The sequence below is a fragment of the Girardinichthys multiradiatus genome, chromosome 21 (assembly GCF_021462225.1).
Source record: "Girardinichthys multiradiatus isolate DD_20200921_A chromosome 21, DD_fGirMul_XY1, whole genome shotgun sequence".
Classification (NCBI taxonomy): Eukaryota; Metazoa; Chordata; class Actinopteri; order Cyprinodontiformes; family Goodeidae; genus Girardinichthys; species Girardinichthys multiradiatus.
This window is the reverse complement of record NC_061813.1, coordinates 23,281,339-23,308,564: the sequence shown is the minus strand read 5'-3', so window position 1 is coordinate 23,308,564 and position 27,226 is coordinate 23,281,339. Positions and strand designations below refer to the sequence as shown.

The following is a 27,226-nucleotide window of genomic DNA, read 5'->3' as shown; positions in this document are numbered from 1 at the left end:
GTAAACACATCAACCAACAGTGTGTACTTTGATTCTCTTTTTTTAATTTTAACGAAATGCTTTGACGCCTAAATGGGAATAATCTTGCAGCTCCTTCATTTACTATTAGATTCAAATCTACGACTTCCTTCAAATACAAAAATGCTTCTCTTCGAAATTTCTTTGATGAGCAGTTATATTATTTTTGCAGCAAGACACCATTAAGTGGATTTACAACAACAGCGAGAGCGCTCTGGAAGAGAACCAGAAAACCAACCAGAAACCCACCCTGGAGGAGAACGGAGACGGCTTTGAGGGCAAAGTTGAAGGTGACCACACACAAACATACAAGCATATTCACAAAGCATACCACACTTACCCATTTGGGAGAACTCTTTGTGGTCCTGGGTGTTTGCGGATGTAACACAGACCTGTTCACAGGAACTCACCTACACTTACTCATACTTACGAAGTGAGACACAGCTCCGAGCTGACTCATCTGGATTGTATTAGTGTGAGAACAGCCGGTTCCTCTGGCTCATCAAGTGTTAATTTCCCTCAACAATTTATAGATCCCAAAGAGAGAGTAAAACAAGGAAAGCTATTGCACTCACAGCAAATTGCTGCAGAGCACAATTTATTGCCATATTAAGTCATTGCATTAGCATAGGGCTGGTTAATTTAGTGGAACTGTTCATCATTTCTTCGGTGGGGATAGATTGAAGGAAATCATGAGCACTGAATCTTTTTTTGGAAATTATGGTCTGACTTGGTGGTCTGAGCCCTGCTTTATTGATGAATATGATGATGAAATCCATGCTTTCAACATTACAAAAGTGCATCCCAAAATTTATGAATTTGTACTGTTTTGTGTAATAAAAAACAGATTAAATCCTGTTTTTCTGTGTAATATTCTTATTTTAGAAGTAATGGACAAATTCAACACGATTGCCATCATTGACGGGAAGAAGGACCATGTGAGTCTCACTGTAGACAACGTCCACCTGGAGTATGGCGTGGTGTATGAGTATGACAGCACAGCTGGCATCAAGTGCCACGTGTTAGAGAAGATGGTTGAACCCAAGGGGTTCTTCAGCCTTACTGCAAAGGTATTCACTTACTTTACTTTAAGATGATCATAAGGCATTTTGCAAAGAAGTCAGCATTGTTTACAAATCATTTAAACCTCATAGCAAAATACAAACTATTTTTTAAGGAGGTTTTGAAGCCTTCTAAGATGCATGTAAAGCGTAAATCTGTATTTAAAAACAAATATAGGGAAGTCAAACAACACATTCACAAAACAATAAAAAAGAATTAAAGAACAGAATATTAAAGATGTACCGATTATTGATCTCCAATGTTTAAAGCTTTGATGGCATCGCAAATTTTAATTGATTTTGATTTCCATTTCGCAATTTAATTAGCTGCATTAAAATTATTACTTTCTCTTGTTCTGCTAGGATTGGTTATTAGTTATCCATTTTAGGATGATAGATAATGTCACATTGTGTGTGAGGGAGCAGTCCTTGTAAAACAAGTTTGACTATTTAAAAAAAAAGGAGAGAAAATTATGTATGAGTTAATGTTTTACAGTGTCAATAGCAAATCTGCAAACTGACTTCCTGTGGTAAATAGTTCAGTTTTGTACACAAAAAAGTCAGGTACAGGGTGACCGAAACAGCAGAAGTATGAAGTGGCGAAAGAGTGAAGCAACCAGCCTCTTAAAGCTTTTGTGCATTTTCTAATTTAAATTTTAAACACGCCTCTGATACTGGAAACAGCTAAGAGTCTTTCTTCAGTAACAACTTCCTCACCGGAGGTTGTTGTCTCAATGCACAACATCACATTTGGAGAAAACACGTTACCACAAAAAACTTTGTAGCGTCTGTTGAGCAAAGTGGTGGAGGGGTGATGATGTGGGCTTTGTTTGCGGCCAAGCTGATCAGGAACTCATATGGCAGGACTGTGATCACAGGAACAGCCCCAAATCTGACTTGTGTGGAAGACAAGAATTACACTGTTTCAGTGGTCCAGTCAAAGTCCAGATCTCAACCTTAAGACAACTGTGCATAAACAACATTTGCAAAGCTGAATGAACTGAAGCTATGTTGTAAAGCAGTTAAGGTATTATAGGATAAATAGCTACTATAGCTCAAGTTACTGCTGCCTGTTTCAGTACTACTCATTTTTCTTTATAATAGTTTCTAAAACACAGTGAATAAGATAACTATGTGAGAAATACAATAAAGTAAAATTTTCTGAACCTTCTTTTGGGAAACAGAGGCATTTCCAACTCATTTTGGCCCTTTTGTACTCCATGTTTGTCATTGGGACCCCATGAAGCGAGGATAAATTGTCCTCAACTGCAGACACATTGGGTGTAATACTATCTGTTCAGTGTAAATCCTTATTGGCTTTTTGGCATGAAAAGAAACAAGCAGCAGGGAAAACAGTGTTGACCTTTTTGGATGCTGAACACTCATGTTTAGAAAATCTTAAAAAATGCAAACGAATCAACAAAATTCAGGGAATATACATAAACTCAAACAGGAAAATGAAAACCTCTAATTCTTTGTGAATAAAATGGACACAGGCTATTTTGATTTAAAGTAAACATTACCAAGGTTTTTAATCTGTAATGCTCTGATAGTTAAAGGGAGCATTGCAGAGCCTCCGATTTTAAATGAAAACCACATTGTGCAAAAAATCCGTCTGTAAGTTACTTCTGCACAGTTAAAAGCACCAGCTTTTTTCTGTATGGGCTGATGAGTTTAAAGCTAGTTAGAACTGACAGCCATATTTTAGTTTTTTCCATTTCCCGCCTGGTTTAAGAGCATGCTTTTTACATCCCAGCAGTGATGTTCACAGAATGATCATTATTGATTTAAGGCATGCAGAGGATAGAAAATCCACTCAAACATGGAGATGCAATGCTTGCTGAATTGATAGAGTCCCTTGCAACATGTTTCTGCCAGATCTAATGAATGGCATTTCTCCTTTCTTGTAGCTAATTAGTTCAGATCAGATGGGGGTGAATGTCTGAATCTAGGTTTACAGTTAAAGTCGGTAAAAGTCTTTACAGTAAGGCATGTTTCTAAATAAGAAACCTATTAAGATCCACTAAGACCCACTACAACAAAATATCTATCTCGGTATAGACCTTTTGCCATTGCTGCAAAGTAAAGGTAGTTTTAGTATTACTGCAAACATCTGCTTCAGCATCCTGTATCATCCTTGGAGATTTTGGAGCTGTATTTTAATGCAGGTAACTCTGCTTCAGTCTCCTCGTGCATCAATTTTTTTTTCTCCACTTGCATTTTCTTCATGTAGTATTTCTCCTGTTTCCTTTATATCTAGTCTTCTGAACAATCTGGGTGTCTCTCCATGAATTTAGGCAACGTGGCCATTTTATCTATTCTAATTCAGCTGCTCTTGAAATTGCACAGAGGAATAAGACTTGGTTTCCATTTATGCCCCATTTGTAGGATTTTGGAGGCACTTTCATATCAGTTCATCATCCCTGTCTCTGTGTGTTCTTGTCTGCGTGCAGATCCTGGACGCACTGGCGTGGAATGACGACATCCTGCTGCAAATGTGCAGCAGGATGAGCTCCAGCTGTGACATGATACCCGAGGACTTGCAGGTCCGCTTCAACGCAATGTGCGGCGAGAGGGCAGAGCACATCAACCGGCGCATCACCAACTATAGAAAGGTACAGAAGACAGGCTTAGAACAGCAGTGTACACTTTGAATACACACATTTTTGTGTAAAAACAGAAGTAAAACAGTGAGAGCAGTGTAAAATAAGCTGAGATTTCAACAAAATGGATTTAAAAAATGTTTTTAACAAAATAATTCCCTACGATTCAGGCATATTGACAGCTCAGGTGGGGCACAGGAAACATGTGGAAGCAGGTGCTCTTGTCAGATGAGACCAATGTGACCTTCTATAGCATTTATACAAAACACTGTGTAGTGAAAATTAACCCTCCACATCACACTGAACGCACTATCCCCACCATGAAAAATGGAGGTGTCAGCATTTAGCTGTAAAGATGCTTTTCTGTAAAGGTCAAATGGAAGTTGGTCAGAGGTGATTGGAAGATAGGTGGAGCTAAATACAGGACAATCCTGGAAGAAAACCTGTAACATTTTGCAAAAAACTTGGGACTGGGGTGGAGGTTCGTCTTTCAGCAGGATAACGAGACTGAACAGAGAGTCAGAGGTAAAATGGAATAGTTTAGATCAAAGCATATACATGAAATAGAATGGCCCACTCAAAGTCCGCACCTAAATCCCAGTGAAAATTGCTGTTCACAGTTTCTGTTTATCCAATACAACTGAGCTTGAGCTATTTTGTAAAGAAATGACAAAAAAAACCAAAATACTTGCAATGAAGCATAAACTTAATTTTTATTTGTACAAAATTCTGAAAATTCCTGTTTCCTTTTTTCACTTAATCACTAACTACTTTAGTTGGTATATCAGATAAAATTCCAATAGAATACATTACAGTTTGTGTTTTAACATGGCAAAATTAATATTGTAAATTGCCAGAAAATGACAAGAAAACGGCAAACTTTTTCCAAAACATGGCATTTACCAGAACCAGAACTTTATAAATTGAGATGAAGGGATGACATTTTTTTATCACTTCTTATTCATATCCCTACGTAGGCAATGCATGCAAGTGTGCGTGACAAAAAGGAACCGACTGACTCGACATCAGACAGGGGTCTTGGATTAATTACCTCTTATAAATATCCCTGCAAAGTCACGGCCAGGACATCCAGTTGTGTAAGATCCCCTTTTGTTGCAGAGCGTTTCTGCTCAGACCTCTGGAGAGAGAAGTAGTGGGACGTGTGGCAGGGGGGAACAATTAAAGCTGAGATAAACAGGAAAATGGAGCAGAAAGTGGTCAGAAGGAGACATTTTTGACTTGTGTTATGAAAATAAGAGCTTAAAAGTGATAGATGTTATAGCAACTCCATTCCTCCATGCGTTACAATCAAACTAACCAAAATAAGTAAAGAAAAACACTTTGTTTTGTCCCTCCTTTAAAATATATAGTGTAGTATGATATGATTGTGTATCTCTATCTCCAAAGAATGCTAAAAATGTTTTCCAGTTTTTCTAAACATCTGCTAAAAATACACGGGGTGGCATGATGGCGCTACAATGGAGTTCAAGGAAAGTACAAACGAATCTGACTGGATCCAGGATGACTTTCCAACTCCCTGTGTACTGTATTTTTCATGGATATTCAGTCTTGTGGCATATTAAGGACGTTTTCTTTAATAACAGGGTTGGCTGTTGTCAGATGTCCCCGCACATGTCCTTTGTTGTTAATCCACTCTGGAGGATATTTGGCCCATTATAAGCTGCGTACCCAGGATCCACGTGTGGAAGCTTGATCTGAGTTTTAGTTGTAAAGCCATGTCTTTCAGTAGAAAATATGTTTGACATTTACTCTGGAAAACAGAAATCTGCAGATCCTCAGCATCAAATCAGAAACATGAGCTTACATTCCAGAGCTTGTTGAAGTCAATCATGAAAAGTCACAATTACAACACAAAGATATGAGCTGCTGCACACCATTTCAGCTCAGTTTATATTGGTTTAAACAATGAAGGGGTTGTGTCGGGGTCTGGAGTTTTTTCCAAATGTATGAGCAATGATAATCTTAGGAGCCTGTTTTAAATCTTTGATTTGCTTTAAATATTTGAGCTGCCACATGAAACAGAGGACTGCTGAAAGTGTACTGAAATGTGGGTTTATGTTTTTTCTCCCATAACCAGCTGTCAGATAAGGGAAATGCAGCATTTTTTGAAAGATGCTCTGCTCTGTGTTTTACATGGACCCTTTCAACATATCGGCTAAATAATGCAAGCTTGAATCTTCTTAAATAGTTTCCAGTCTTTTAAAGTCTTGATTATAAATGCAATCCACCAAGAAATTATGTGAAATTGGTTATAAAGAAATTTTAAACTCATTATCTTCCAAGGTTGACTGGATCTCTTTTCTTCGTTACAGTTTTCTCGGGTACTGAAGAACAGAGCATGGCCCACCTTTAAGCAAGCCAAAACCAAAGTTTCACCTCTCCACAGCAGCGACTTCTGTCCCACAAACTGCCATATCAATGTGATGGAGGTCTCGTACCCCAAGACCACGACCTCTCTGGGCAGTGCCTTTGGTGTGCAACTGGACAGCAGAAAGAACTCTTTGGAGAAGAGTGCGCGCAGCACTGGAGGGAGTGGTGAGGACAGTGGAAGCACCTGCACAGCCATTTTATGTCATTATTTAGCTAGTTGAGAGCTTTTATTGATGAGATAAGTTTGTGTGTAGGTAAGCTGAACCCCATGTTGAATGCCCAGTACACCATCACAACTATGGCTGCACCATCTGGTCACAGTTTGGGTCGAACGGAGGGTCACGGACTTCGTTTCCTGCTCCGAGAGGAAGACCTGGTCACCCTGGACGCATATCAGAAACTGCTTTATAAACTCACTGCTGCCGTCAGGGAGATGGAGACGCACGGTGCCCATATTCACGAGTAAGTGGCTATTAATGTCAGGATTAGTGCAACGGAGGACCCCGGAATGCAGACAAGCAGGCAGCATGACGTTAGGTGAAAAGATTTAATCATGAAAAAACAAAAACTCACTCAAAGAGGAGGCAGGAAGAAAAGAGTAACAGGCAGGCGAGACAGGCATGGCATGATCCGAAAAACAAGGTGACATGATCTGAAATGTTTCTGCGAGGAATAAACAGAACGGAGGTGTATATATGGAGCCAGAACAAGGTGAAACGTGGAAACTGATTTGCTTAGTGCAGGTGAACCGACTAAAGTTAATTGACAGACAGAACAAAACGTGACAGGAGCAAAACAGAAATTCAAGGATACAAACTAATAGAAACATTACCAGAAAAACATGAAACTAAAGCATAACTACATCCAAAAACCTAACTTGACAAAACGTGAACTAGAAGACAAAAACTAAAGCATAACCAGGAAAATAATTAACAGAAGCATGATTCAAAACCTTAACTCTGAGAAACATATGCGGAAAAACCCGCAACCAAAAACCAAACAACCCCAAATCATAACTTAGTGCTTTTGGCGATTTTGCAACTACTATTTTAAATCATTCAACAAGTACTGCATATTTGTGATGTAGAGGGAAAAGGATACCCCTAAAATGCAATGCAACCAACTGCATTCAGAACTAAATAAAATTCACGTGTGCAGTTTATTCACAACATGAACTGTTCCACAAAGGCCTCATCGATTTCTTTGAAAACAAAAAAGAACAAAAAGCATCATAAACAAGGAACACAGCACACAGGTCAGGGATAAAGTTGTGGAGATGTTTACATTCAGATTTGTTTAATATAACAATACCCCAAGCTTTTAATAACTCACAGAATAGTTTTCAAGCCATCATCTGAAAACAGAAAGAGTATGGTGCAACTTCAAACCGAACCCAGATTTGGCCGACAAGTTAAGCTGACAGGCTGGGCAAGGAAAGCAGCAATCAGAAAAGCTGCCCCTGGAAATTCTGCAGGAGCTGCAGAGATCTAAAGCTCACTTCGGATAATCTGTCAAAATGACAACTATTAGTCGTGTACTCCACAAATCTGGCCTTTATGGGAGAGTGGCAAGAAGAAAGCTAAAGTAAGTATCATTTGCAGTTTGTCACAAGCCATTTCGGACACACAGCAGCCATGGAAGAATGTGCTCTAGTCAGATCAGACCTCATTTCAAATTTTTTGGCCTATATGCAAAAGCTCACCTTGAACACACCATAGCTATAGTCAGACATGGCGGGGGTAGTATTTTGCTGTGGGAATTTCTTCCATCAGTGGGGATAGGGAAGCTGTTCAGAGGTGATAGGAAATAAGAATGTAGCTAAATAATGGGCAGTCCTGAAAGAAAGTTGTTTTTGCCATCCATGGCTGGAGTCCTATAATCAGTCCTGTGTCTGCACACTTCAACGGCTCGTCTAATGTGTTCTAAATATACAAATAGATCCTCTCCTTTAGAGGCTGCAAAAATAAAGACTGGGGCAGAGGTTTACCTTCGAACAAGACTATGACCCTAAATATACAGTCAGAGATGCAATCAAACCATTGAATGGCCTAGTCAAATTCTAAACCTAAATTCATCTTTGGCAAAACTTGAAAATTGGTGTTGACAGACGCTCTACCCTTCATGTGGGAAGGCTTGAGCTATTTTGCTGAGAAGAATGAGGGAAAAGTTTTAGTTTTCAGATGAGTAAAGCTGGCAGATAGATACCCAAAAGTCCTGTGGTTGTAATTTTCTAAAAAGGGTATTTACAGTGTATTGACTCATGAGGCAGAATACAAATGCAAACTTTTCCGAAGTTTGTGATTGTAACATTAGAAAATGTGGGAAAGTTCAAGCAGTATAAATACACTGTATATTTATATCTTTAGCCATACATTGATTTCAGTTAAGAGTCTTACATCAAACCATTTTATTGACTTCTAGTCTCTAAAACATCTTATTTATTTACTTATTTTAGCTATTTGCTTTTTACCTAAAAAGCCTTCCAGGTAAATGGAACGTTAAAGAACTAAGAAAGTACTGGAAGAATGAGGTAGATATGGATTAGGATGCATTGCAAGAGCAAGTTGCGTAATTTAAATTAGCTATTTGAAAAGGTAGAATAATACAAAGTGCTTCAGCTAACTCCAAATTAGCTTGTTTCATCCCCTAACCCAGCAATATTAAGGCATTTGCTTGCCTCATTGACCGATGATGAGTTTTGAATCTGTTGCTATATCCAACTTCACTACTAAATGCCACTAATTATTAAACACTCAACCTTTAATATTAGTACATTTTAGGCCATAATAAAATAAATTTGGAGGCTTATTAAAGTACAGCTGAGATTTCATGAGGTGAAAAAATCACTAGAGAATTCAGCTGGTTTTTTAGCAGGCCTCTTGAGATGTTTTTGTTTTTGTAAAGTATTTTATTATGATGGCTGACTCACCTTTGGGGCAACGCTCGAGTTATTTAAGGCCACAGAGGGACTAAAACCTATGCTCAATCAACATAAAGACCAGTTAAACTTGTTAATTATGTAAAGAAAATGACTAATAACTCTTTCCAAAAGCAGTTTGCACCATAAAACCAACTTTAATGAAAGCAGCCTGGCTGCACTCTGACTCACATGAAGGTTTTTATTCTCTATATTACTACACCATGTTTTCCAAAAGGATTTTAAACTAGGTGTAGGGTGTGCCTGTATTTTACGTTTTGCTTCTTTGTATTCGTACATGGTTGTCTATGTTTGGTATGGCTGCAGAGCTCATTGTTCTGCAGCAGAAAGCTCCAGTCCACCTTCACTGAACAAGAAATAAAATCCCCCACAATAGGGTGTTGTATAGAGCCAGGTCCCCTCTGTAAAGGCTGCTCACCAGCAGAGCATCACTAATAAATACCTGCACAGCAGTTCAGAGATATTTGGAGACTGTTCTCTGATTGTTATGCCTGCTATGAATCTTCAGATAATCATTTCATTGATTTAATCATTAATAGTCTCTTCTTAATTTGGTGAATGAGATTAAAAGTTGCCTGATGAAGCGGAGCTGTCAGCCTACCTCGTAAATGATGAGCAGCGTCCTCAGCAGGGTTTTAATGTTTGAGTCAAGATAAAATCTGTCATGCTTCTGTCACAGCCAATTAGCTCGCTGACATCCTCGCACGCTCCGAACAGTCCAGGAAACATCTAGAAAAACGATAATGACCTTCACCGTGAACTGTCTGTTCGACATGCAGACTACAGAGAAGGAGCTTGTTAAGGGTAGAAGGATGTGAGGATGGGCGCGAGGGTTTTCAGCTCAGGAGCTAATTTGGCCTGTTGCTAGTTGCAGTCTGAATGCATTGTTTTGACCAATGCGGGACCGCTGAACATTCCTTAGCACTTCATTATATTGGTTTGTATAATAGACTGTTCACTGGCAGGCCAAGGATCATTACTAATACTGCACATGCTCTGGTTCTCCCCCTCACTGGTCTCCTGTTTTGTTTTTTAAATCTCCAATCCTTTGTTTTTGTTCGCTATCTCCAAAGGCATCTGTACACACAAACTTGGATTTTGTTCACTTTTTTAGCCTTCTTCATTTTATAGGCCTGGTGGGAAAATCTCTAAGAGCTTCTGTTTTATCGATATACTGAGAAGCTGAAGTGGCTATTTTATGTGTCATGTTGAATGTATTCTTGTTTCATTCTGAACAGCAAGAAAGGAAGTCTGCTGTACATTCACAGCAGAGTATAAATAGCCATATAAATTAAGGGAAGATAAAACATTGGACATGGTTTGATGTTACATAACGTCTTGGCAGACTTTCGAGGAATCCAAATTTAGGCGGAGATCTGTGACCTTTTGTTTTTATGCCTCAGACATGGGGTCACAGCTGCAAAAGACATTCTGGGTGACGTTCTTCTTATCGGGACTTCCTCCTGACCTGGTCTGAATACAAAATCTCCTCACCTTGCCCTCCCATTTATCTAACTTTGTCCTTATGTTGCACATTGGATAGCACCTGGCAGTGATTCAAAGCCGCAGGGTTCTTGAAATGATTCACCTCAATCTAAATTAAACGGCATATACCATCGGATTTTACAGACAGAAAACCTAAAAATCTGGAAAATATGAAACATAAATACTTTATTGTCAGTTTTCTTTTTGTTTTTAAAGTGGATAAGCAATTATAAAACACTTTCCTGAAACAAGAAGATTCTTTTAGTCAAATCCTCTCAAGACGGAGCCTCCATAATTGCTCCGTCTTGAAGCTTGACACTTACAATAGCTGTGGATGTATAATGGATTGTTTTCTTCATTAAAAATTATATTTTTTTGAGAAATATGTTGAATGGATTTGTGGCCCCTTTTGACTTTAGCTACGAAAACTGTCTATGCAGGAATTGTGGGTGAACTCCATGGCAGTAAACACCGGTAGGCAAGGCACATTTTCCTCACCTACCAATAACAGTCAACCCTTTTTGCCACAGAATTATGCTTGAGGAAGAGAACGCAGAACAGTACATGCCGCTGCTGAAACAGATGGCTGAAGCAGGAAGTAAACAGCCAGACCAAGGGGTGTTTGGAGCTGTGGTTTATGAGCATAAAGTTTGTGAGATAAATAAATGATTTTGTTGATAATTAGCTCTAGCAGCATCTTTTTTCTCTCCTCTGAGCATTTTACAGATCCCTTTCAACCATCACATATGTAGCATTACAATGAAGTAGCGTTTTATGGACAAGCAACATCTTGTGAGTAAACTTTTGCAAATGGACTGATAGGTGTGGCAGACGTGTCCTCTGTATGATGTTTCAACAGCTACATTATGGTACCACTGTTAGGCTCTCATTAGTAAAATAGTCAAGTCCAGTAATGTGGAGAAAAGAGAGATTGCATGGCCCCCAAATATAAGGTATTATGGTGACACAGCAGTTAGAGGAAAGTTCAGGGGTGATGTCTCTGAGCATCACAGTAACTATGCTGGTCAGAGCCAGGGTCCAACCTGGACACTACCACAGCTTTAGTGTTTCAAATTACAGTTTTTGTCACAAACTGTCATTCATCTCAGAAAGTTTTAATATAAATATAAATCTTCACTTCAGGAACTGAAATTTAACCTGCAGACAGGTATTATTAATTTTGTCTTGGATGGCTGTTGCTATATGCGTTGATGCCCAAGTTTGGTGTTTCCAATGTGACATTTTCACTCTTCAGCAGTAACGTTGGGCTGCATTTCTTGCCTCTCTTCTGTTTGTTTCTTTCTATCAGATTTTTTCACAGGAGGGGCTTAAAAATGGATGTTATGGAGGAGCAAAAGTGCCATAATACAATATATTAATAAGTAATTCAACACTTGTTTATATATGTCAACTTGGAAACAAGTACATTAAAGATGTATGGAAGTTTATTCAATTCAATTCAGTTTTATTTATATAGCGCCAATTCACAACACATGTTGTCTCAAGGCACTTCACAACAGTCAGGTACATACATTCCAATTAATCCTAACCATTGAACAGTGCAGTCAAAGTTAGTTATTTATTCAAATTGGATAAAAAGTTTTTCTGTCTAAGGAAACCCAGCAGATTGCATCCAGTCAGTGACTTGCAGCATTCCCTCCTCCCGGGTGAGCAAGTAGAGACAGTGGACAGTCACTGGCGTTGACTTTGCAGCAATCCCTCATACTGAGCATGCATGTAGCGACAGCGGAGAGGAAAAACTCCCTTTTAACAGGAAGAAACCTCCAGCAGAACCAGGCTCAGTGTGAGCGGCCATCTGCCACGACCTACTGGGGGTTTGAGAGAACAGAGCAGAGACACAAAGAAAACAAAGAAGCACTGATCCAGGAGTACGTTCTATGGGAAGGAAAAGTAAATGTTAATGGATGTAGCTCCTTTAGTCGTTTCACCTAGAAAGAATGAACAGATAAACTCTAAGCCAGTTTTCAAGGTTAGACCCCGAAAGAGAGCGCATACAATTAGTTATAGTAAAAGCTCAGTAAATCACCATGTCTAGGAGAGAAAAAGGGTTAAACACTAAAAGACAGGGCTATGTGGATCATCGGTAGAGGGTGAGCATTAAGTTGTTGCCAGCAGAAGCTCGGACGATTTCCCTCTCCAGAAAGGTGTCACAGAGCCAGGCAAGTTGTAGCTTCTAGGAATGGTAAATGGACTGAACTTATATAGCACTTTACACTAGAGCCACATTCACCCAATTGCACTCACTAACACTCACACATTCAAACACCGATACGCAGATCGGTAGGCAACTTGAGGTTAAGTGCCTTGCCCAGGGGCACATCAACATATGGCAGGAGGAAGCTGGAATCGAACCCACAACCTTCTGATTGCAAGACGACTACTCTTCCTACTGAGCCACAGTCGCCTCAGTAGGAAGAGAAAAGAGAGAACAAAGTTAAAAGCTGAAATAACAGCAAATAATGCAAAATTGGAGAGTAGTGTGAGAATGTAGCAAAGAGGGTGAAAGTGGTCATTATGTCGTCCAGCAGCCTAAGCCTATAGCAGCATAACTACACAGATAGTTTCAGTTCAGATTATTTAGTTAAACGGCGCTTATTTACAACAATGTCGTCTCAAGGCGCCCCACAAAGGGTCCCTCTGATGGTCATTGTTATACTAAAAACCACAAGGATTGGGATACCTCCCTCTGTCAGACTGATTATAACCATTGGAAAAGAGAAGGGGTCATACAGGTAGCAGAAATGGAGGGTGTGTTTGCACCTCAACCATAACTGAGCCGGTTTAGGCTAAACCCGACTCCCCCTTACTCCATCCAACAGGGAGGGAGGAAGGCTCCCTCCCTGATAACCTAAGCCACTCTAACTATAAGCTTTATCAAAAAGGAAAATTTTAAGCCTAGCCTTAAAAGTAGACAGGGTGTCAGCCTCACGGACCACGGTTCCACAGGAGAGGAGCCTGATAACTAAAGGATCTGCCTCCCATTCTACTTCTAGAGACTCTAGGAACCACCAGTAAATCTGCAGTCTGAGAACGAAGTGCTCTGTTAGGAACATATGGAACCAACAGTTCTCTGATGTATGATGGAGCTAGATCATTAAGGGCTTTATATGTGAGGAGGAGAATTTAAATTCTATTCTGGATTTAACAGGGAGCCAATGAAGGGAAGCTAAAATAGGAGAAGTATGATCTCTCTTTTTAATTTTCATCAGAACTCTTGCTGCAGCATTTTGAATCAGCTGAAGGCTTTTAACTGCATTTTGTGGACATCCTGATAGTAAAGAATTACAATAGTCCAGCCTCGAAGTAACAAATGCATGGACTAGTTTTTCAGCGTCACTCCTGGATAGGATATTTCTAATTTTGGTGATGTTCTGGCGGTGAAAGAAGGAAATCCTAGAAACCTGTTTAATATGGGATTTAAATGACATGTCCTGGTCAAAAATAACACCAAGGTTTTTTACTTTATTACCGGAGGTCAATTTAATGCCATTCAGGTTAAGTGATTGACTAAGCAGTTTCTTTTTTAAAGGCTCCGGTCCAAAGACGACAACGTCTGTCTTGTCTGAATTTAGAAGAAAAAATTTAAAGTCATCCAAATTTTTATATCTTCAAGACATGCTTGTAGTCTATGTAACTGGTTGGGTTCATCAGGATTTATGGATAAGTAAAGCTGAGTATCATCAGCGTAACAGGGAAAATTTATCCTATGCTGCCTGATAATTTGACCTATTGGAAGCATTCTTTGTCTGACCCATCTAGGTGATGGGTCAGACAAAGAATGGTTCAAGAACCCCTCATGAAGAACACAATATCGAGGCACGTGACGTCGCCCGGTACGGCGGAGCCGGGTTCCCACCCTGGAGCCAGGCCTGGGGTCGGGACTCGTCGGAGAGCGCCTGGTGGCCGGGTTGCTCCTCGCGGGACCCGGCCGGGCCAAGCCCGAACGAGAGAAGCGAGGCCATCCCCCAGTGGGCCCACCACCTGCAGGGGGAACCGTGAGGGACCGGTGCAAAGAGGATTGGGTGGCGGACGAAGGTGGAGACCTCAACGGCCCGATCCCCGGATGCTTAGGCTGGCTCTAGGGACGTGGAATGTCACCTCGCTGGGGGGGAAGGAGCCTGAGCTTGTGCGGGAGGTCGAGAGATATCGACTAGAAATAGCCCCACGCACAGCGTGGGCTCTGGAACCCATCTCCTTGAGAGGGGTTGGACTCTCTTCTACTCTGGAGTGGCCCACGGGGAGAGGCGGCGGGCTGGTGTGGGTTTGCTTGTTGCCCCCCAGCTCAGCCGTCTCGTGTTGGGGTTTACCCCAGTGGATGAGAGGGTTGTATCCCTGCGCCTTCGGGTTGGGGAGAGGTCTCTGACTATCATTTCAGCCTACGGGCCGAGTGGTAGTGCAGAGTACCCTGCCTTCTTGGCGTCCCTGTCGGGGGTGCTGGATAGTGCCCCTCCCGGGGACTCCATTATTCTGCTGGGGGACTTCAACGCCCACGTGGGGAACGACAGTGACACCTGGAGAGGCGTGATTGGGAGGAATGGCCTCCCCGATCTGAATCCGAGTGGTGTTTTGTTATTGGACTTCTGTGCTAGTCACGGATTGTCCATAACGAACACCATGTTCAAACATAAGGGTGTCCATCAGTGCACTTGGCACCAGGACACCCTAGGCAGGAGGTCGATGATCGACTTTGTTGTCGTATCATCAGACCTTCGGCCGCATGTTTTGGACACTCGGGTGAAGAGAGGGGCTGAGCTGTCCACTGATCATCACCTGGTGGTGAGTTGGATCCGCTGGAGGAGGAGAAAGCCGGACAGACTCGGCAGGCCCAAGCGCATAGTGAGGGTCTGCTGGGAACGCCTGGCGGAGCCCTCGGCCAGGGATGTATTCAACTCCCACCTCCGGGAGAGCTTCGACCAGATCCCGGGGGATGTTGGAGACATAGAGTCCGAGTGGACCATGTTCTCTGCATCTATTGTCGATGCTGCTGCCCATACCTGCGGCCGTAAGGTCTGCGGTGCCTGTCGTGGCGGCAATCCCAGAACCCGGTGGTGGACACCGGCAGTAAGGGATGCTGTTAAGTTGAAGAAGGAGTCCTATCGGCTGTGGTTGGCTTGTGGGACTCCTGAGGCGGCTGACGGGTACCGTGAGGCCAAGCGTGCTGCGGCCCGGGCTGTGGCAGAGGCAAAAACTCGGGCCTGGGAAGAGTTCGGTGAGGCCATGGAGAAGGACTACCGGTTGGCCTCGAAGCGATTCTGGCAAACCGTCCGGCGCCTCAGGAGGGGGAAGCAGTGCTTTGCCAACACTGTTTATAGTGGGGGCGGGAGACTGCTGACCTCGACTGAGGACATTATCGGGCGGTGGAAGGAGTACTTCGAGGATCTCCTCAATCCTGCCATCACGCATTCCGTGGTGGAAACAGAGGCTGGGGACTCGGGGTTGGATTCTTTCATCACCCAGGCGGTCGGGGACAGTGCCTCTGGACTGGCAGACTGGGGTGGCGGTCCCCCTTTATAAGAAGGGGGACCGGAGGGTGTGTTCCAACTACAGGGGGATCACACTCCTCAGCCTCCCTGGTAAGGCCTACGCCAGGGTATTGGAGAGGAGAGTCCGACCGATAGTCGAACCTCGGCTTCAGGAGGAACAGTGTGGTTTTCGTCCCAGCCGTGGAACACTGGAGCAGCTCTATACCCTCTACAGGGTGCTCGAGGGTTCATGGGAGTTTGCCCAACCGGTTCACATGTGTTTTGTGGACCTGGAGAAGGCATTCGACTGTGTCCCTCGTGATGCCCTGTGGGGGGTGCTCCAGGAGTATGGAATCGGGGGCCCTTTATTAGGGGCCATCCGGTCCCTGTACGAGCGGAGCAGGAGTTTGGTCCGCATTGCCGGCACTAAGTCGGACCTGTTCCCAGTGCATGTTGGACTCCGGCAGGGCTGCCCTTTGTCGCCGGTCCTGTTCATAACTTTTATGGACAGGATTTCTAGACGCAGCCAAGGGCCGGAGGGGGTCTGGTTTGGGGACCAGTGGATTTCGTCTCTTCTTTTTGCGGATGACGTGGTCCTGCTGGCCCCCTCTAGCCAAGACCTACAGCATGCGCTGTGGCGGTTCGCAGCCGAGTGTGAAGCGGCTGGGATGAGGATCAGCTCCTCCAAGTCCGAGGCCATGGTACTCGACCGGAAAAGGGTGGCTTGTCCTCTTCAGGTTGGAGGGGAGTTCCTGCCTCAAGTGGAGGAGTTTAAGTATCTCGGGGTCTTGTTCACGAGTGCGGGAAGAATGGAGCGGGAGATCGACAGACGGATCGGTGCAGCTGCCACAGTAATGGGGGCGCTGTGCCGGTCCATTGTGGTGAAGAGAGAGCTGAGCCGAAAAGCAAAGCTCTCAATTTACTGGTCGGTCTACGTTCCTACCCTCACCTATGGCCATGAACTTTGGGTCATGACCGAAAGAACGAGATCACGGATACAAGCGGCTGAAATGAGCTTCCTCCGTAGGGTGGCCGGGCACTCCCTTAGAGATAGGGTGAGGAGCTCGGCCATCCGGGAGGAGCTCGGAGTAGAGCCGCTGCTCCTCCACATTGAGAGGAGCCAGTTGAGGTGGCTCGGGCATCTATACCGGATGCCTCCTGGACGCCTTCCTCGGGAGGTGTTCCAGGCACGTCCCACCGGGAGGAGGCCCAGGGGACGGCCCAGGACACGCTGGAGGGACTATGTCTCTCGGCTGGCCTGGGAACGCCTTGGGCTCCCCCTGGAGGAGCTGGAGGAGGTGTCTGGAGAGAGGGACGTCTGGGCGTCTCTGCTGAGTCTGCTGCCCCCGCGACCCGGTCCTGGATAAGCGGAAGACGACGAACGAACGAACGAAGCATATATATAGTAAAGAGAATTGGCCCAAGTACTGAACCCTGTGGTACTCCACAATTAACCCTGGAGTTTAAAGATGATTTATCATTTACATGAACAAACTGGAATCTGTCAGACAGATAAGATTTAAACCAGCCGCGCTGTTCCCCTGATCCCTACAGCATATTCCAGCCTTTTTAAGAGAATATTATGGTCGACTGTATCAAATGCAGCACTGAGATCTAACAGAACCAGTACAGACACAAGTCCATTATCTGAGGCCATAAGAATATCATTAGTGACTTTCAGCAGAGCTGTTTCAGTGCTATGATGAGCTCTGAAGCCTGACTGAAACTCTTCAAACAGGTAATTTCTGTGTAAATGCTCACACATTTGATTAGCAACTATTTTCTCCAGAATTTTAGATAAGAATGGAAGATTGGATATAGGTCTGTAATTTTTCAAGTAATCTCGATCAAGCGAAGGTTTCTTTAGTAAAGGTTTAATTACAGCTAACTTAAAAGCCTGTGGTACATATCCATTTACTAAGGATAGGTTAATCATATCTAAAATGGGGCTGGTAATCAGAGGGAACACTTCCTTAAATAATTTTGTTGGGATTGGGTCTAACATACAAGTTGAAGGTTTAGATGAAGCTAATATTTCTGATAACTCAGGATGCTTCACAGGATCAAAACAGTCTAAACACAGATCAGGTTCTACAGTTATTTCCAATGTTGTCTCACTTGCTGAGGATGAAGTAATCATCTTCAGGAGTATGTCAAAGATTTTCTTTTTAATAGAATCAATTTTATTTAAGAAGAATCCCATAAAGTCATGACTGCTGAGAGCTAAGGGAATGGATGGCCCAACTGAGCTATGACTCTGTGTAAGTTTGGGAACTGTACTAAAGAGAAACCTAGGATTATTCTTGTTCTCTTCTATTAATGATGAGAAATAAGCTGTTCTAGCTTGGCGAAGTGTCTTTTTATACAACAGTAGGCTATTTTTCCAGATTAAGTAGGAATCCTCTATGTGTGTAGAGTGCCATTTTCTCTCCAATTTTCTAACATTGTGCTTTAAAGTACACAGCTCTGAATTAAACCAGGGAGCCTGCCTCCTATTAATTATTACCTTCTTTTTCAAGGGGGCTGCATTGTCTAATGCATCACGCAATGATGAAGAAACACTATGAACAAAAGAATCAATTTGTGAAGGGGCAGAAACAGAATTATTGCCCTCCACTGTGTTTTTCAGTGATAATGAGGAAATTAAAAGTGGAACAGATTCTTTAAAGGTTGTTACAGCATCGTCTGATAATGATCTACTATAATGAAATTTTCTTTCAGGTGTGGAGTACTCGGTTAAATTAAACTCAAAGGTTATTAAGAAATGGTCAGACAGGACAGGGTTATGAGAAAATATTGTTATGTCTTTACACTCAATGCCATATGTCAGCACAAGGTCCAGAGAATGAAGACAAAGGCGGGTAGGTTTGTTAATCTTTTGAGCAAAGCCAATTGAGTCTAAGATAGCATTAAACGCTATATCACTTTCAGTGTCAACATGAATGTTAAAATCCCCCACTATAATAACTTTATATGTATTTAACACTAAATCAGATAAAAGGTCTGAAAACTGATCTAAGAATTGCGAGTAAGGGCCTGGTGGACGGTACAATACAACAAACAGAAGTGGTTTTAGTGCTTTGCAATTTGGATGAGGAAAACTAAGGATTAAATATTCAAAAGAGTTGTAGCTATTGATTGGTCTGGGACTAATCAATAAATCGGACTGAAAGATGGTTGCTACTCCTCCTCCTCACCCAGTATTTCGAGGAATGTGAAAATTTAAATAATTAGTAGTAGTTGACTCATTTATAGTAACATAATCCTCTTGCTGCAGCCAGGTTTCTGTGAGCAAAATAAATCTGATTGTCACAAATCAGGTCACTAACTAGCAATGTCTTTGAAGAGAGAGATCTTATGTTCAGTAGGCCACATTTAATTGTTTTATTTTTATTTTTGGTCTGAGTTACGCACAATTACTTAAATTATACTTCGTTTAAAGTAACATTTTATTAAACTTTGATTTAAGTCATATATAAGATTTTCAGTATGTAATTTTGTAATTTTCAATATGCTGCACTGCACTGCACAATTAACTAGTTAAAACTGTGTCTGTGGCCTGCCACCCAACCCTAAAATCTGAATGGTTAACCCTCACAGGAAGTCCACTTCAAGCTCCATCTACTGACTTTGATAGTTGACAGGTAAAAGAAAATCACAATGTGCTGCAGTACCATGAAACAATCACTGGAAGTTAAAGAACATCCAGTGGGAACTTCCCCTAATCCATTTATTGTTACTCTGCCATCCTGCTTCCAAGTCCATGCCCAGCAGGCCCCATACTGGCTTCACTTCTTTAGTAATGAGCAGCCAATCACAGATCTATGGGGAGCCTCTCTATGGTGATGGAATGCCACAATACCCCACTTTTTTGGGGGTATTGTGTTAGATCCTGGACCAAATTGTAATGAGGGCATCTTTGCTGCCTTGTTGGCATGCAAATTAATAGAAAGAAGGTCAGCTGGGAGAGAGAAATAGGGTATAGTTGAGGAGATGTGAAGTTCAGGCATGTTTGGCTGGCGTGAGGAAGCTATGTTCACTTTGATGAAGAACAGACTAATGCAGCCCCTCTCCAAAGCTTCCACTTTGAAATGTCTTAGAGGCCGAAGGAATGATGTAATGGAAAATGTAAGCAGGCTCAAACTAAAACGAGTCCGAAATATAAACAGACATCGCATGTCAAAGCAAATGCGTGGGGGGAGATCAAAAAAGTACAAGCGTAGCATTTATTGGGATATGGCTTTAAACATCACCATGTGTTGTTGCAACTGTGAACATATCCTGTCCATCCTCTTCCTGTCCCTCTGATAGACATCTAACAGAACAGACTAAAAGTCAGTGGTAGTATAGAGAGGGGAACTGATCTCTGCAGCCACATCACACCATGTTGATACAGCTGCACCTTCCAAGATATTTGAATCTTTAAATACGTTTAGGACCTCTGACCATCTGAAGTTTTTGTGCCGATGCCAAATTGAAACAATCCAGGGTTTTGTTTGGTCCACACAGTTGGTTATTGAAGTATGGGTTGCACTGCATACAGTGCATACTGTATTAACGGTGCTCGGAAACCTGCCAGATCATTGTATTAGTTTTATCATTTTAATCAAACTTTCTTGGTTGTGTTTTATTTACTTTGTCTTCTCTCTTTCTTTTTTTCTTATTCCTTCCTCTCTGTCTTCTTCAGCCTTCTATCCTCCATCACATATCCTGCAGCATCAGAGGTGAGGCACCCAGAGAGCTACATATCTGCAGAGAGTGAGGGGGAGAAGGGGGAGAGGAATGGGAAGAAGGTGTGTTTCAATGTGACAGGAGATGAGCAGGAGGACTCTGGACATGACACCATCAGCAACAGAGACTCATATAGGTAAAACCTGAGTGAGAGATGGTCATATGACAAGTAGTGTTTACTGTAACTTGTTCTTATCATTGTAACGAATGTATTCAGTTCATAGTATAACAATAATGTAATGTACAATAATGCTCGCTGTTTTCCAGTGTTTTAAACATTACATTTATATGCAGTGGTTTGTTAGTTAAATTGGTTTAAATCTATTAAAGATATATATGACTGCTCATATAGATATATGTTGAGCAGATTTAACAAAATGTGTCTATACGTAACAAAGTTATGTTAAGCTAAGCTTAGCTAAGATAAATTAGATTAAGCCAGCTAAGCTGAGATGACTTTAACTAAGTTAGGCTAAACTTTGATGAGTTAAGCTAAACTATTGTAAATTAAGATGTTGAGCTAAATAGAGCAAAGCTAAAATAAATTATTATGAGTTAATTTTGGCTAAACTGATCTTATTCAAACTAGGATACATTTTGCCTAATTGCGCTAAGCTAAACATGTTTAGGATATGTTAAGGTAGGTTGAGCTAAACTGAATTAGGGTTAGATAAATTGAGGTAAATCAAATTGGCATAATATGAAATAAGGAAAGTTCAGTTAAGTTAAGATACATTAAACTGAGTTGAGCATCTTAAAAACTAAGGATGTTTTAAATTAAGATTAGGTAAATTAATGTTAAACTAATGTCAGCTAAGTTGGGCCAAGTTAAATTAGCTCATAAGATAAGTAAGCTAAGGTAAGCTGAATTAAATTGAAGTAAACTGACCATAACTAAATCAAATTCTGATCATTTATGATAAGGTGGTTTTTAACTGACCTAAGCTGTACAAAGTTAAGATAAGTTAGGCTTAGTGGAGCAAATTTGGGCCAAGATAAATTAAGGTAAGGTAAGATAAGTTACATTCAGTTTAACCTATCCTGACGTAATTTGTTTTAGCTCAGTTTAGGTAAACCGAAATACATTTTACTTTGTTCAGTTTAGCTGCACTTATCTTAACAACTCAATTTATTTTATCATAGCCTACCTTACCTAAATGAATCCCAATTTATTTCAGGTTACCAAAATTTAGCTAAATCAAACTTAGTTTAGGTTAGCTCAGTTAAGTTTAATGAGTTATGGTATTTTGAGCTGAGCTAAATAAAGCTAAAATAAATGAAGACAAGTTAAGATAAACTGAAGATTCATAGCAGCCATAACAATCAGAGAACTGTCTGTAAAACATAGCTGATTTTAGTAAGCTAAATTAAGTTGAAATAAATTAAAACACACTAAGCTAAGCTAAATTGCATTAATGACCGGTTTTATGTTGGTGCTTCACAAAAATAAGAATTTGAAACAGTCACTAGACACTAACACTCAGAAACAGTTACAAAATGAGTAGGCTGAAGCTAAAAACCTAATAATTTTATCTCATATCAATTCTAAAGTAAACAGATTATTTCTCATACAGAAAATAGAGAAAACAGAACAAAATCCAAATGTAGATCAGATACAGTCAGATGACCTAAGATATTAGCTTATTTAGTCTTCATCCAAACTAAGCAAACTATCTTAAGTTTTAAATAAAATGCAGTTTTACACAATATTTAGTTATGTTTTTCTCTTAAATTGTGTTCTAATTTTTCATCAGTGACTGTAACAGCAACAGGAACTCCATTGCCTCCTTCAGCAGCATCTGCAGCAGTCACTGTAGCTCCTACGTTCACAGTGATGACCTGGACTCAGGTGCACAAACACCACAGAATCAACAGAAATATTGTTCTCTTCCTCATACATCTCACATTACAATGGGTGTAAAGGAAGTTAAGACCGTCTGCCTGATTGGGAGTCTAGTATCAGACTTTTGTGTTTAAATTCTTGTTCCGTCATGGTTTTTCCACAATTTTGTTGACATCTATTTTTCTGTATTCTAAGCATATAGTGTCTATAAAGGAAAGGCATTGATGTGACCCAAATGGCTTTTTGTATTTGCATTTCTGCAGGCGATGAGATGCCATCTAGTGTGTGGTTGTCCCATGAAAAGCAGAAGAAACTACACAGCTTCCTAGAGCATCTGTTTAGCCAGGTAAATCTATTCAACATCTTAAAATGTGAAATCATGTTTGCAAACCTAGAGGGACCAAAGTTGCATAATGTTTACATATTAACCAGCCAGCTCAAGGAATTAACATTTCTGTGGTGAACATTTCTCCTCTTTTAAAGGTCAACTGTTTATTGAAACCTAAAGTGGGTTGTGTTCTTGTAGCCCCAAGAAGGATAAATACGACAACCTTGATTTTTTTTTCTGAAACCTTAGCAACAATGCTACATGAGGATATTTCTATCAGTGGTGGAAAAAGAAAGGGAACAAAGCTGTGATGCTCTTTTTGGCTGCTTCCTGTAATTTGTTGTAATATAGGCCAGTGTCCCCAGCTTTGTTTACACACTGCATCACAAACGGATTATTCACTTAGGTTTGGGGGGGATTGTGTCAGATGCAGGTGTTAGCTATGTGTGGGAAGCTTGTTTTCTTTGGGATTTTTTTGCTTCCCTGTGCAAACTTCCCTATCGGGGCGCAGTGGGAGACTGTATCAGGTGTTCTATGTTTGACCCGAGTGCTTTCTTCAGGTGGACTCAATCACTAGCATGCTGAGAGGAGTGGGGGTGGCTCGGGCATTTGAGCAGACAAAGTGCTTCACGCCTGCAAGAGGACTGCAAGGTAAAACAACAGAAATATATTCCGGCATTGTATTATTTTGTTTTTCCAATCATTATTGGAACACCTTTTGATCTTTTAGCTTTTGTTTCATTATGCACTTGCAACCCCCTTTTCTCTCTGTCAGTTTCTAAATTTCCAACTGCAGTGTCAGCAGGTCCTGGGAGAGTCCCCCCCCCATGTGGGTCTGAGAGGAGGGAGATTATATAAAAGGCTCCCGGGGCCAATATTGACTTAAAACAGAGCAGGGGCTGAATACACAGGGGCTTCAGACTTCCTGTTGGGTACTGTGATGCTAGCTAGACACATGGGAGGAAGTGTTGTAGGTGGATTCCAAACAATTAGAAAAAAATTATTGCCAGAAATTTCATCTCTGTTCATATTTCCTTCTATTTATAGTGTAAAGACAGCACCACTTACATTTCAAAACTATTTATATCTATTAACGTTTTTACACATTTTGATCACATTACAGTCATTAACCACCTTCCATGTACTTTATTGGAATTTTATGTGATAGACCAACACAAAGTAGTGCCTGATTGTAACGTGGAAGAAACAGGATCCATTAGTCAATGTTTTGTAGAACCGCCCTTCAATGCTGTATATCTTTTTAAATATGCCTTTACCAGTTTTTTTAATAAGGACACTAAAATTCTTGTCCATTCATCTTTGCAAAAGAAATTAAATCAGTTAGATTGGATGGATTGAAGAAAAACAACTCTACAGCATGATGCTGCCACCACCATGTTTCAGCAAAGGAATGGTGTGTGCTTGGGGTGATGTGCAGATCTAGTTTGTTGCCACACAGCACCTTAAATATAGGCCATAAGGTTAAATTTTGGTGTCATTTGACATGAGAACCATCTCCCACATTTTCTGTGTCCCCAATATGTCCTAGTTGCAGATTGTCCCACCTGAGCTATGGATATATTTGCAGCTCCCCCAGAGTTACCATGGGCTTCTTGGTTGCTTCTCTGACAACGCTCTACTTGCTGTTATTGTCTTGGCATGTTTGCACTTGTTCCACATTCTTTTGATTTTTGGAGAGCTGTGTGAGATGTTCAAAGCTTGAGAGTTTTTTTACCTTAACCCTGCATTTACCTTCTCCACAACTTTATCCCTCGCCTGCCTGCTATGATCCTTGGTATACATGACGCTGTTGGTTCCCTAATGTCCTTTACAGAACAACAGTTTTTATTCTGAAACTTAATTTGACACTTTTGTAATCTATTTACTTATTAAATGATCTTTGAAGGTAACTGTTAGCATTGGGTTTTATTTAGAGGTAGCAGAGAAAAGGGTTGTGAATACACTTGTTTTAAGATTTTCATTTGTAAAAGCCATGTGTCATTTTTTTCAATTTCCGAATAATGTAGTACTTGGTATTGGTCTATCTGTCTCAGTCCTGAGATTTTTGGGGTTTGATTTTCTCTTGTGTGTCTATTTTGACTATTTCTTTGCTGTTTGTTTTGTTCCTCATATCTTGCTATCGTAGGTTTATTTCTCTGTGCTCATTGTTGTTAGTTGTTTTCCTTATTAGTTCATTCTTTTGTGTTTTATACATTTACATTTTTTTATTTCCTTTTAGATTTCTGTCAGATACTTCTTTGGGTTTCTTTGTGTTTCTGTTCAAGCTCTGTCCTGGCTAATTAGTGTCCCTCCTCGAGCTGCTCTGCCTTCACGTTCTTCAGATGCTCCTCATTTCATCTGGTTAGCTCTTCTGGTTTATTGGTCATCTTCCATCCCTGCCTAAGTATATTAGCTTCTGTTTTTCATTTTCCCCCACTGAACTCCTCTGTTTGACTGCTCGTTCTATGCTGTTCTATTTATTGTGCTTCATGTCTGTTCTCTGCGTGCTGGACCATAGTGTAAGTTCTCATTATTTTATTATTAATGTTCTCAGTTTCCCTTCAGTTGTCTCTGCATTTGAGTCCATCATCAAAGAAATGTGTGGTTGTTATGTGACAAAATGCTGGAAAAGCTCAGTTGCTTTGAATACTTTTGTAAGACACTGTATTTGGCCGCTCATTTTGCCACCTGACCCCATTTTAGCCTCAGGGTTTAACCTTGATGTCTATTATTAGGTCATATCTCTTACAGGGAAATGTAGGAAATGTGGAAGGAAAGGGCTAAATTTATGCTTATCATTTCCTTCCATAAATACGAACTAGCTGACAGCGTTCTTTCATCAACCCTGGAACTTTCTTCAGATGGCTCGACCCATTTCTCAGATAAGACACCAGAAGAAAGCGTGTGTGTGTGTTTGTGTAGAGTGCAAATATATTTCTCAGAGAGTAATTTATCTTCAAAAAGCAACACAGACTGTCTTGTCTTGCGTTTGTCTCCATCCCACTGCGCTAAACTCACGACAAAGTCTTTGTGTCCTCATGCGACTTTAATGCACAGTGGTGTGTATTTTATGCAAAACAGCACATTACTCAGTTAGTTTGTATGTTTTGGAAAATTCTAGCCTCCAGACACACCGGCCCATTTGGCACACCGACTTCCCTCTCATCTCCAGCTCTTCTCAAGTGAGTGCAGAAACGCTTGAACTGAAAATAGAGCTGCTCGTGTTTGTGTGCCTTCAGGAGGCACGTAAGGGCTTGATCATTGCTAATCCATCTCAACGTTAGTAATGTCCGTGGTTGATAATAGAGCAAATATGATTATCTTACAAGTGGAGCATTCCTGCATCTGATCTCACACTCTTTTCACGCTGAGACACACACATTCATTGTTAGATCTTACTGTTTTTCTTTAATATAAACTTAATCGCAGGTCTTTTCAGATCCTTTGAGATGGATTGCTTAAGATTGAAAGGTTTTTCCACTGATGTATAATCAGTAAAAAGGTGGTAGGCAACAGTTGAGTGTACCTGATTTATAGCTAGTAATCTGCTAAAGCTACAAGCTTTGTGACCACCATGAGAGGAAAATGGAACAAGGTGGCAACAAGAAAACAAATGGTCAATCTATTTAATATTTAAAGTTTTCAATTATTTGTTGTGTTTATTTTCTTTTAATAGGTTGTCAAATGAAACAGAAACTTAAGGGTCACACATTTTTATCAATCTGTCACCAAGCATTGAAGCAAGTCTATAGAGACTTGCAAAAGTATTTACACCCCTTAAACTTTTCCTCATTTTGTTACAACCACAAACTTTAGTATATTTTCCTTAGATTATTCTTGATAGACCAACACAAGGTAGTCCATAATTGAAATGTAGGAGGAAAATGATACATGGTTTTAAAATCTGAAAGTGTGGCATTTATTTGTATTCAACCCACTTTACTTTGATACCCCTTGAAAAAAAAAACATTATCTGAAAATGAAAAGATCATAGTACAACTGCAAACCTACCAAGACATGGATGTCCAGCTAACCTGACAGGCTGGGTAAGAGATTGTCAATCAAGACATCAGCCAAAAAGGGCCATGGGAACTCTGGAGGAACTGCAGAGATCTACAGCTCAGGCAGAATAATCTGTTGACAGGACAACTATTAGTTGTGCACTCCACTAATATGGCCTCTGGTGAGATGAGACCTATATTTTATTTGGCCTACAAGCAAATCACTGAATAGTAGAAAATTATCACTGCACACCACCCTAAACCAGAGATCAGCAACCTTTACAATGTAAAGAGGTAAAACCTAAATCACCTGTTGAAAAAGTACCTATGTGTGTTTTAAGTTA

General features: G+C 40.9%; 1 protein-coding gene across 4 annotated transcripts in view; it reads left to right on the top strand.

The window, feature by feature from the left end:
• The window catches only part of prex2 (phosphatidylinositol-3,4,5-trisphosphate-dependent Rac exchange factor 2), a 156,184-nt gene that overhangs the window by 90,298 nt on the left and 38,660 nt on the right, over positions 1 to 27,226 (top strand). For all 4 annotated transcript variants that reach the window (XM_047350111.1, XM_047350114.1, XM_047350112.1 and 1 more), the window contains 9 exons: positions 191 to 308; positions 904 to 1,088; positions 3,533 to 3,694; positions 6,016 to 6,238; positions 6,328 to 6,535; positions 20,667 to 20,846; positions 22,465 to 22,559; positions 22,817 to 22,899; positions 23,442 to 23,532. In XM_047350111.1, coding sequence (XP_047206067.1) covers positions 191 to 308; positions 904 to 1,088; positions 3,533 to 3,694; positions 6,016 to 6,238; positions 6,328 to 6,535; positions 20,667 to 20,846; positions 22,465 to 22,559; positions 22,817 to 22,899; positions 23,442 to 23,532 — 1,345 coding nt within the window. The remainder of the gene's footprint in view (positions 1 to 190; positions 309 to 903; positions 1,089 to 3,532; positions 3,695 to 6,015; positions 6,239 to 6,327; positions 6,536 to 20,666; positions 20,847 to 22,464; positions 22,560 to 22,816; positions 22,900 to 23,441; positions 23,533 to 27,226) is intronic.